This window comes from Varanus komodoensis, unplaced genomic scaffold, assembly GCF_004798865.1.
Source record: "Varanus komodoensis strain SLA01 unplaced genomic scaffold, ASM479886v1 scaffold21, whole genome shotgun sequence".
NCBI lineage: Eukaryota > Metazoa > Chordata > Lepidosauria > Squamata > Varanidae > Varanus > Varanus komodoensis.
The window spans coordinates 8,974,796-8,987,289 of NW_025335589.1; the positions used below are offsets into that span (position 1 = coordinate 8,974,796).

Genomic DNA, 12,494 nt, shown 5'->3' on the forward strand with positions numbered 1-12,494 from the left:
TTTAGCAATATGATCACTGAAGGCATCCATTCCTAAGAAAAAGTGAAAGAACAGCTGCTCTGATACAGTTTTCAGAATAATTTCTTAAAGGAAATGTCCTTAAATTTCAAATATGTAAAACAACACTTTAAAGATCTTAGCATTTGTATAAAATTGATTGCTTTCAATCTGTATGTATTTGTCAAGTCTTGTATTTGCTGTAACTCTAGTTCCACATTTCAGAAAACGATAATATTTAAAAGGATCAAGTTATTACAACAAAGACATATTAACATGAAAAAACACATTTTATTGCACTTAAGTTATAAGAAAATAAAATTTCTAAGTGAATCAAATCATAGACACAATCCCTTTAAAGGTTGTTTTCCTCCATCCTGTCAGGTTGTTACATATCTAAATTAACAAACTGAAATCTGATTTCTTTTTTTTTCCTTTTTTTTAAAAAAAAATCAGACTATAAATAACCAAAAAAGGAGGGGGGGAGAAAAAAAAAACAAGATCGCCTAGGATACAGTGTTAAACCACTTTCACAGTTCAGCTTGAGTTGTGGCTCTTGGGGAATGAGGCAAATCAATTGACATTTTCATTCTTTTTTTCTTGTGACAACTTCATCACAAAAACTGAAGCATTTTTGCTTTGTCAGTTCCTTACCACTGTAAAACTGTAACAGTTATTCTTCTCAATAAAACACTAAGACTGACCAGCAATTTTATTATCATTTGTTGTACTTTTTTTTAAAAAAAATATCTTGTCAGTTTCCTTATGTTCTGCTTATTCCATTCACCACAGCCCTCTCAAAGATAGTTTCCCCACAGAACAGGCTGCAAGAGCTTTGTTCTAAGGAATGTGTTTTAATTTTTGCCCAGAAAAAAAAGAAAAAGAAAATAAGCTTTGCACACACTCTCAATTCTTTACTTGCAAGCAAACTTCACTCTAAATTGTCTGAAACTCTTCCACTCTCAGCCTCTTAGAGGCACAGTTGGCTCAAGTTTCAGTGGCAAAAAGTCTCTTTTTTTTCTGTAACCAAACTAGAGCAAATTTGGAATTCAGTCTGGGACTAAAACGTCACAGCAGAAAAAAAATAAAAATAATTTGCTTTTTTTTCCTTTCATTTAGCAGCATAAATAAGTTTGGCCACTGGGAATACAGTACAGGGGTGGGACAACAATCCCATAAATTGAAGACCTACTTCTAGCACCAGCATCATGTATTAAATCCATCTGAGGAATCTTCGAATCCTGGACAACTTGCCACCTCAGAGCAACTTATGCATTGAAGAGCGTAGATGGAAGCAACAGTAAATAGATCAACAGAGACTAATACTGTGATTGACATTGGCAATGGTTGGCAAAATAAAAAAAACAAAAGCTGTAAAGCTGTACAAAAACAATTCACAGTAAGATTTTAGCTTTTCCACACATGGAAAGGACTCTTTGCTGTCACAGATGCTGCCTTGTTGGAAAGACACTCAGTAACTGCTAATGGAGGTCTGAAGCTTCTTTTTAGATTTCTGTGGTAAAAGAACAGGGTTAACAAGACTGTAACAACTTTTGATCCTCTACAGTACTCAATAAGCACTGAGAGGAAAACACAAAATAAATTGCACCTGGCTTGATTTAGAAAGTCATATTTGCAAAGCTGCCCCATTCAAAAGTGAAGCCTTTGATGTAACAAGACAGCAAATGCCTCTCTTGTCAGTTACAGTTTGTCAACTTTGTGTCTTCTCCTTCGTAGTCTGTAGGTCTTTAGAACTGTTGCCCCAAGCCAACATCCTGCACCACCAAGGACAATGGATTTTTTCCTTTTTGCAGAGGGAGGGAGGGAGGATAGAACATCATTTGCATTTCTGGACAAAATAATCTTTTCAAGCTTCACTTTATATCCACGTCAAAGTCCAATACCAGCAGCTTGGTTTCCTCAGTCCCATTTCGACTTCCAACTGCACACACTAGCTTCGTGTTGGAGGCTCTGATTCGCCATACAACACCTCCACTTCCTCCGCTTTCCAATGTAACTAGATTTCGGATAAATTCACCCGTTTTCAAGTCCCATAGCTTTACAGTCCCATCATCTGAGCTGGTAATTACAAAGTTCTTGTTGAACTGTAAACAAGTCACAGCACTTTGATGCTTGTTGGGACCTGTAGGAAATGAAAACAACATCAAACACAGCAAACAAGGGGCATAAATTTTTAATCTACCATCAAATGTGTTAACAGTACCGTGCTTTACACATTTAGGCAGAAATGCAACTCCCAAAATTCCCCCTCCATCATGGGTAGCTTACTTGAAGAGAAAGCCTGTCAATTTTTTCCAGTGGCTAATAAAGTAACTGAAGATGTGTTCTCCACTTCAAAACACCATATAAGAAAGGAAAGGAACGAGGGGAGCGGGGCAGCATGAGAACTGAGAACTGTCATAGTGCTGCACTATTTCCACACCTGGGAAAAACGTGATGTATGGTGGCTAATAAGATTTCTCTTTCCAAGACACAAGAGAGAACAGAGGTTGGCAGTCTAAATAGAATGGTTTGTTTACAGTACAGGCTGGCAGGTCTTGTTCATCTTATCAAAAGGGGACCTTGCACTAGAAAGCTGTGCAGGCTGTAGAAGAGAGTGTTCATGGGGCAGCTGTGCTTCTTTTGTCACATCCAAAGCCAACCTACTTCCTTGGCTAGGGAAAAAACGTTTATCACTTTGGCAGCTGTGTCTTCATTTAAATGAGAGGAGAAAGAACATGTAACAGTGGCAAGAAAAAGGATGAAGCACCATGGGTGCAAAGGGCTGAGAGATCCTTGATACTTGTTTGCACTGCTTTGCAAATGAAATCTTTTTACTTCAAGCTACATAACTCGATTTTTAAAAAATGGTTGAAATTTGAGAATAAGCAGATTTCATAGACTTTCCATAGGTACTTCTGCGTAGTTCTTCCATAAGAACTTTTTAAGTGCCCCATGTACGTTGAAACTATTCTTTTTGATTTTCAAAAACAGGCAGTGTCTTATTATGCACTGTCTTCCTGCCCAATTAACCTCTAGGTTTTCAAATGTCTGCGTAACTCCTGATAAAGATACAGTTGAACCTTGACTTTTGCAAGTTTCACTTTCATGGATTTGATTATTTGTGAGTTTCAACATACTAAAGAAGTTTGGACTGCATACTCTGTTTGGGGAAACCACACTCTTTGTCTTGGTACTAGCTAGCCTCACTCACGTGTTTTGTCTCTCAGTGGATGTGAAGATCCCATCCATCCATACATCGCCCAATAGCCAAAGGCTCTCTTCTAGAGATAATCACCATTTTTTTCACTAGAGATATTTGCATTTTTTTTCACCTGAGACATCGGCAGTTTTTCCCTAGAAATATTCACATGTTTTCCACTTTCATGGAAGTCCTGCACCCCAACCCCCAACAAATGTGGAGGGCCAACTGTACTAACTTTTAAAATTATTTTATTTCCTTCATATTATTGTGGATTACCATAGCCAAACAACTTTAAGGCGTGCCAGACTGTTTTCTATAACACATTTCTAATGGGTTAGTGCCTAGCTCCTGATACTCAGTCTAAAAAGAAAGGTATCCTAGAATGAAGAGATGGAATAAGTATCATAAGAAGGCTGATTCTGGACTTGTACCCATTTTTTCCTCGTATTTTTCCCCCCTGTACTTTTCTTGCTTTTCTGTAAGATTCACATTCAAATTTTCGAGACAGCTTTCAAGACTCTCAACTGTTCTGAGCATCTGCAGGGTCTCATTTGAAACTCATGGTAAACTGCCCTGGTCAACAAATAATTGGCTGCAAAGTCACTTTTGGAAAGAATTAAGTGAGTTGTGGAGTCCAAGTGACTTGCTGTCAAATCTCAGTGCCATCACAGCTTTTGTGTGTGTGCAGGGAGGGTGGGGGAAGGAGAGTCTGTCAATGGCACTACTGTATTGAGATATAGTAAAGGGATTTTGATTCAGATAGAATGTTCACTAAACTGAAAAATATACTGTACTGTAATTATACTTGATAGCTCTGTGGCATCATACCTTGTCTGGCCCCCATTTGTTATAACTTCCTTGCCAATGTTGTTGTAAACCACTCAGAAAGCTTTGGCTATGGGTGGTATAGAAATGAAATTAGTAACAAAACAGCAGCAGCAACAAAGGGGCACTATCACAACAGAACTAATCAACCAATGACACTGAGATGCCTGACAAGAGATGACTAAACAGACAAGTTCAATCAAACACACAGAAGCAGAAAAGCTTAACCAGCCCAACCACCAGACTAACATGTCTTTTGTTAATGTATCGGGGTTCTTTGTTGTGCTCTAACGTTAGACATGGATTCAACTATAACCATGTATGCATACAGTCATTAGTACTGTGTTAAAAGTATGTTGGTGTTAGTTATATAAGGCTATGAGAGGCTTACCTTGCAATGTCTGTAAACACTGTCCTGTTTTGATATCCCAGATTTTGACTGTGGAATCTGCATTCCCAGAGACAAGAATATTGTCCTTGAGTTCCATTCCGCTAGTTAATGACTGGTGGCCTGTTAATGTGTGAATGCAGTTTCCTGTCTCCACATCCCAAACTCGGATTGAAGTGTCAAGAGACCCACTCACCACATGGATACCATCAAACTAAAGAGGAAAATGTGAACTATATTAACATATATGTTTGTTTGTTTATATCTTTTGTATGCTATTCAATCAGTCAAAAGGCTGGTTTTAAAAGTAAGGATTGTGATTAACCATGCTTCTATAATTTCATCAAGCTTGATATATCCAAAACATAAGCATTTACAGATTTCTGAACAGTTTCAGATTACCAAGGATACACTTATGTGTTCAGAGTACTTTCAGGTAAAGGAAGATCAATTCAAATTAATTGTAACAGCCTAAACACAGTCGGTCATTTGTTTGATATCCATAAATTCTTCCTTGCAGGACTCAGGTAGCTAGTCCACATTCATCAGGAACAAGTGGCCATAATCATAGTAGCTATGCCATACTTCTCAATAAAATGAGTGTCAACATAAGTCATCATGGATGACACTCATCATCCATATTGATGGATTTTGAAAATTTTCTTTTTTTTTTTAAACCATTTTGTTCATTCTGATTCCCAAACAGATGGAATTATAAAATATGGCTTTCTGCATGGCAACTTTGTTTATTAAATTCTTAAGTTATCTCACTTTTATGGATTTTTTCAAAATCCACAAAACAGCAATCATACTGATTTATTTTCTTAAATCCAAATTTAGAAATACCAAATACAAATTAATTTACAATGGTTTTTACTCCAAGGTTCCCTTCATTCATCAGAAGACAGCTCCTTAAGTCAGAAAAGGGTGCCCTTAGAGTAATCCCATTGGGTAGGGATCATATTTATCCAAATGAATCCATCCATTATAAATCTGGTATTGAATATTCCACACATCAGTGAAGAAACAACAGCCTCCTTGGTAAAAGCCAACAGAAGACATGAGTTAAACTAAAGGGCAAGAGTGAAACTCATACTGTGCTACCTCAGAGTTGGAAAGATGAAGAAGTGGTTCCCTGCTGTTTTGTTTTTAAGCTTCCACTGGTTGTAATGGAAGCTTTAAAAAAGACTGTATCAGTCAAAGAAGGAAAATATTGCCCCTGCAAAACAATTTGTAGATAGGTTGAAGTGAATGACCTGGTTCACATGATCCAGGTTTAAGTCATGGTAAATTGGCACATATCTGGCACCATTTGCCCACTAAGAAACCAGGTGGAACTGAAGGGATGGCAACCCTCAAATAACCAAACTACAGACTATGGATTATTTGAGGACTGTTTTCTCTTCAAACAAGTCATGCCATCTGAGGTGGAATTATGCCACAAGCTGCACCCTGGCAGTTAAGTAGGCAGATGGTGCTGGACACATGCTGTGGCTTAAGTAAGCCACCATGCCTTGTTTAAACCACAGCAATCGTGTGAACTTACAGGGAAGATCATGTACTACGGCAACCATCCTGTAAAGACAAAATTGGTGGTTTTGGACTAGGGCACATGTCTGTCCATCTAAAACTCCCAGTCCCCACTCAAATTGAACTTCACGCCTAGTTGTCAAACCCCTTTTTCCCACTTGCCTTCTGTGTGTCATGAAGAGCAACCAACAAGAAAAAAAAATATTTGGAGTCTCAGATTATTGTGGGGTGTGAGTGTATGAGCAAACAACATAATGCACATTCCTGTGTGCACTTGGATGTGGCTGCACATTAGAATGTGAGTGAGAAAGTAAGGAATGCATACAAGTATAGCCCAGGGATACTAGCATGTCTTAACCTCACTTCATTGCTCTTTATTCTTTTACTTATTTTTTCCTATCTACATGAGATAAGCTACTAATAGACAAAGGAAAAAAAAAGCCTCTTAAATTTAAAACTGATGACAGACTGGGTCAAAATTTTTTTTACCTATATCAAGTATTTTTATATACCAATTCAAATGAAGTATTTTAATTACTTCTGCCAGAACATAACTTGTTGACCTGACATTCTCAATAGCATATACAACAATAAAAATTATACAGCAATTATTAATATCACTTGTGATTCTAATTTCAATAAATGTTAATTATTATATTTGGAAAATATGGTTTTTATTTCATTACTAGAATCTTTTGGGACTCAAAAGCTAACATTGGCTACTGTTCCTAAAGCAAACTTAACCAATTGACATTTGACCCACTAATTTCTTTTCTTGTTTCTCATGTATTACATTTTATCCCACTCATTTATTGCATGTTAAGACATGGTTTTAACCCCGAGTGTCAGGTTCAGCTGTCCAACTAACAACAGATCCAGGGCATTCCTGGATTTTTTAAGGAAGTGGATGCAAAGCAAAAGTGGTGGGTGAGTAGGAGCCTTTAACCTGACCACCTATGGTTTGTTGTTATTGCAAACAAGGCCAGTGATTGTCCAAAAAGTATGTGTCACAAGTGGCACATTATCTAGACATTATCTAATGCTCAGTGAGATCAGCATCCAAGTCTAATTAAAAAGAGATAAGATAGAGAAAGAGAGAGCACATGCTCTGACACAGTTCATTTTTAGTAAGTTGCAAGCCTAGACAATGCAACTTCTGGAGAGATCCACCAAGTTCCACATTTCACAACTCTACATGCAAATTTTCAAGAAAGGGGCTAGTACAGTATGTACAATCCTCTGCATGTTTAGGCAGAAAATGAAACCACAACTCCCAGCATTCTCCAGCTAACCATGCGGGAACAAGAATGCTAGGAGGTACAGGACTTTTTCTGTCTAAACTTGCATGGGACTGCACCCTAAATTGTTGCTGCTGGTGGCAATACTGATGATGAACTGAAAATGTAGAAGAAAAGCTAACCCAGCACTCCTGATGGAAAGCAACAAAGTTGTGCTTACATCAAATATTTGTAGAATAAAATTTATTTCAAGCATATGTATGCGAAAGAGGGAACCAACTACCATAAAGCTGTAATAACCCAATTGTCTATTATTACCAGATGAACACTATCAGATGCATTTATTTATTTAAAACTTTTTTAGACCTTTCCTTTCCAAAGTCTTGGGACAGTTTAACAGTTGTGTCTCATTCTCAACAGAAATATGGAACTCCAACTTGTTTAAAAGAATGATTTATATGACAAAATAGTCACCATTGTTACAACAATTTCAGTAACAACAAAATAGTTCTCTAGATCCTCCATGTTCTGGCTGTAAATAATATATATACATGTATGTTCTGTATCATATAATGGCAAACCATATTAGTAAGGATAAATATTTTGTCAACCCACAGTTTATTACTATAAACCTCTTATCAATAAAATATATTATTTAGAGCACATTCTCCAAAAACTTCCAAAGGTAAATGCATAGAAAAAGATCCTTTACTAGACCAGCCTGGTCTTTGTGAACAAACTGATGATAACAGTAGAGCAGGATGGAGCTAACTTTCCCTACCCCATTGTTATTAACAATATTAGTTAATATTACATTCTGTAATATTAACAATATTACAGAATGCATTACAGCTGGCTTAAAAGATAATCCCTGAATGCTATTTCTCTGATTTCAACTGAAAGTATAGATATTAAAACACAATCTTATGTGTGCTACACTGGGTTCAATAGGTTACTGTTTATAGAGTTACAACCAAAATCCCTAAATGGTGAAGGCTCACAGTAGATACAGAATTTATCGTCAGTTATGCGTTTCTCAGCGCATTAAGATAATCTCATGGGATCATGAGACTAGTCTCTATAAGGGATAGCAACTTTTGGCACATGTGACTCCTTTCCAATTTTAGTAGAAGTATACTAAAGTTTTGTTAATCTGTCAGGTCTGCGGAGAGTAGCATTTTCCCGTTTCTTTCTATAAAAATCTCTGATCTTTTAACGTTTGAACTAATGTTGAAGTTTTGTATTAGGCAGTTTTCAGCTACAGATGCTATGAGTTCAAGTCACCTTATACACCACTGTAGGCAGAAAGGCAAGGTATTAAATAAGCAATATATTTGTGGGGAAAAATTGATATGTACTAATACAGCTAGGAAAGTTTCTATCTTGGCATTGCAGGTCTCTTTATTTAAAACACATAATAAAATTAAAAGGATAGATCAGTGGTTGGCTCACTGGAATAACCAACACTGAAAAAGTGGTAGGAGTTGTGGGGAGAAGTAAGCTGTCAACCTCTGCACTAGAGAGACCAAAGGAGAACTAGAAAGGCAATCAGAACATGTAACATAATGTTAGTAATATACTAACTGCTCAGCAAATGTTCTATTCGGCATCAGTAAGTACCCTACTGGGATAGTGAAGGTCATTTATTGCACCAGTTAAAAATGTTTACCTGTAACGAATAGACTCGATTAGTATGTCCCTGTAAGGTGTGCAGACAGGTTTCAGTTTCTGGATCCCATACTTTGACCATGAAGTCATATGCTCCACTAACAACCCTCCTTCCATCGTATTGTACACACCGAACTGCAGCTACATGACCCATCAGAACATGTAAACACTGGCCTGTTTCTATGTCCCAAACTCTCAGGGTGGCATCTCGAGACCCACTGACAACTCTAGCAGGGACAAGAAGAAAAACAAAAGCTGCAATTAGTTCTATGTGGCAATTTTATCTGTATTTAGTTCAGATAGCTAGCTAAGTAAGTTGTACGTATAAAAACAGGTAATTAAACTATCCCTATTGACAAATAGTAGTTTCTGAAATCCTGTCATCAGATTTTAAGCAAGAAATTCTGTCATCAGAACTCCATCAAGAAATTGTAATGGTAAAAATTCAGACTGAATCATCTCATTTAAAAAGGGAAAAAAGGTGGAAATGATGCTAAAGCAATTTTGCTCTAGAAAGTTTTGCCATAAGATCTGGTTTTATATGCTATAACTCAATATTGATGAAAGAAAATGTGCAACAATTATTAAATGCTAATAGCAGAATAAATAAAAACTAGAGGAGGTAAGATCCTTCCTTTCTAATGACTGAAATAATGATATTTTATCACATTTCCATGAAGAATAATTTGTTAGTTTTTTGACAACATACAGGACAGGATAGCAAAATATGATTATTTTAAATTTATAATTCTTTATATCTTATGGTTCTGTTTTTTCCAGCTCTCAGAGGAAAAAGATTTCTTTATCTTTGCAATCTTTTTCTGTTATTGTTTCTAAATCTGAACATCCATAAAAACAATAACATATATACCAAATTTGTATTTTAAATTTCATTATCATCGACCTTATAGTGTTGCTACCCAGCCCACTTTAGATTCTGAATCAGAACTGGAAGAAGTGCTGGGACTGGAATTCTCAGCTGAAATGCCAAGTTAAACAGACCCAAGAGACCAGATTCTGTGGGAAACTGTGCCAAATGGGAGGAGTAAGATGATGATGGACTTAACATTAACAGTCTGATTATATGACATCAGATGTTTCTGCTGAAGGTCCTGAAGGCAGAGTCAACCCCTTTTGGTTGGGAAAGGAAGAGAGGTATTCTGTTTGGCATTGACTTTTTATCATTAAACCATTTCTCCCTAAGTGCTCGTATGCAAACTTCACTGGTGTCTTTGGTTATTGACCTCTGCAAAACTCTTGGATCACAAAGCCAGCCTAGTTGGCCAGTTCTGACATAGTAAAGTTTTTAATTAGAGCACTTTTGTTCTGAGCTGCTTAGCAAGGTGTGGGGGCAGAATTTGTTACAGCTGAATTTTAATAAAACTTACTTTCACATGAAGCACAGGAAAGCTGAATAAGTTACCTTACAATTATACAGATATTTACCTTTTTTCATGAAGATGCATACAACGCACAGTTGAGGTATGCCCATATAACGTATGTATACACTCTCCAGTCTCTGCATTCCACACTTTAAGAGTTCGGTCTGTAGACCCACTAATGATTATATTGTCCCTCATTTGTGATGACCAAACTCCGCCTGTATGTCCAACGAGTGTTCTTAAACACTGAAAACAAGCATTTCATTTGGTTACCATTTAGATAAAAACAGCAAAAGATTAAATTACTAAAAAGTAGATTAAATTACTAAATTTTACTTTCATATAATGATATTCTTAAAATAGTTAAGAATCTACTAATCTGGCAACTGATCCTGTCAGTATTTGAATCTTACTAGAACACTGCACTTATAATGGGAGTCATACAAATAAATGACTCCCCTATCCTGGCACTGAGAAAATGCAAGCTGCATGTTGGTTTTGGTCTTTTCATATGAGGATTTGAGAAAATGCAAGCAGCACATATGAATATATAGAAAATGTCACAGTCAAGTTTTAATAATCTTTCCCAGGGCAGCAGTTACAATCTAGTGAAATCATGCAAAAAAATGTCCATCTAAAATATGTCTAATATGATAATATGCATATCATATATTTCAAATTAAGAAATGTAGGGTTTGAAGATCAGACAATACTAGGGAGACAAGAAGTTAATATACTGTGCAGTAGTAATCCATTACCCTTGTATCTTCTCTCTCCTTTGAAAATGAACTAGAGGCAGCCCTGAGGACAGGAAGATGTAACCTTCTTACATTTAAGTAAAACAGCTTTGCCAGATGTTGTGGGACTCTGACAACAGTATCAAGTCCACAGAGATACATGATTACAGCACAACCTGAAATAGTCCAGAGATCAACTGTAATATCATACAGCTCTTTATTACAACTGGCTTACCCCCTTTATCTTCCCTTCTCTCTCTCTCCTTATCTATATTCAGTTGTAAGCTCCTTGGGGATGGGAGTCTATCTTGCCTATTAAACACTGAGCCATCAAGTACATAAATGGCATTATAAATAATACTTTTACTAATAGTAAATATGACAATATATCATATGTCAAAATCATTTTTTTACACTTTTGTGCTCTTTGCTTCAAATACCAGCCCTCTCTCAAGGTCAGCAGAATACCACACTGAAGATATACGTTGCTATCAAAAATATATTTCTTGCAGTGTGCAAGTGGAATTGCTTTCTGTTTATGTATGACTGAGTAGATCTCATTCAATGTGTGATATCTGTAAGAAACTGGAGAAATCCCATTTAAATAAATCAGGTATATGGGTCACTGTGCAGCAGCCATTGCGTCAGGCTAGAGAAGAGAGAGAAACATTTACCAAGCCATAGGATCAATGCTGCTGCAAATCTATCTCCCTCAGGTTCTTTCCTCCATCAGCTGTCACTAGGCAGCCTCCATTTCATCAGGCTGGTGAAAGCTGGAAAGAAGTGCTACTTCATCAGCTCAGTTAATAGACTAGCAATGTTTGGTTCCTCCTCTCTTTAAATAGTTTACATTCCAGTTGGCTGTTGTAAGAACTTTATAACTAAGATCTAGTGCCTGAGGTTGTTTTTTACTTTCTCCCTCCCATTTTTTTCTTTTTGTATGTTCTTTAGACTAAAAACCTGATGGTATGGACTCGCTCATTGCAGATGTTCTAATTTGCTTTGAGAGCTTTTCACTTCAAGAGCAAATACAGGTATACAAACACATATCAAAGGGACTAAAGCAGTACGTGCTTCTAATCTGTCCAAAATTCTGCTTGACACCCTAACCTGCAGAGACTAATGGAGTGCCCAATTATCCTGTGCAGAAGGTCTCCAATGGAAAGAGAAGCTGTTCATCAGTGATGCAATTTCTTTAAATTTTCATAACTGTCAAAAGGCCACCAGCAGGATTATGTGCAGTAGCATTTATTTCTAATATTTATAAGTTGTCTTTCCGCCAAAGCACTGAAAGTGACTTGCAAACTCATGGCAATATAAAATAAAAATTACTTAACTTTCTTAACCATTTAAAGTTGCTTGAAACAAAAAAATGTAGATTAAAAAGATAATTAAGAAATAAATATATGGTAAGAATAGTGTACGTACATAGATACATGTAATAACTATAGGTTGAATCAAGAGAATTAGAAGCGGAAGAGAAATGATCTGCAAATGTCTGCATAACAGTTTATTCAATGCAGG

The 12,494-nt window shown here is 36.6% G+C and overlaps 1 protein-coding gene across 5 annotated transcripts in view; it reads right to left on the reverse strand.

The window, feature by feature from the left end:
- Positions 1-268: 268 nt before the first annotated feature.
- FBXW7 (F-box and WD repeat domain containing 7) overlaps positions 269-12,494 on the reverse strand; it is a 143,261-nt gene continuing 131,035 nt past the window's right edge. For all 5 annotated transcript variants that reach the window (XM_044430935.1, XM_044430936.1, XM_044430934.1 and 2 more), the window contains 4 exons: positions 10,298-10,479; positions 8,853-9,078; positions 4,419-4,629; positions 269-2,140 (listed from right to left, as the gene is read on the reverse strand). In XM_044430935.1, the coding sequence (XP_044286870.1) occupies positions 1,872-2,140; positions 4,419-4,629; positions 8,853-9,078; positions 10,298-10,479 (888 nt within the window). In that variant the 3' untranslated portion in view covers positions 269-1,871. The remainder of the gene's footprint in view (positions 2,141-4,418; positions 4,630-8,852; positions 9,079-10,297; positions 10,480-12,494) is intronic.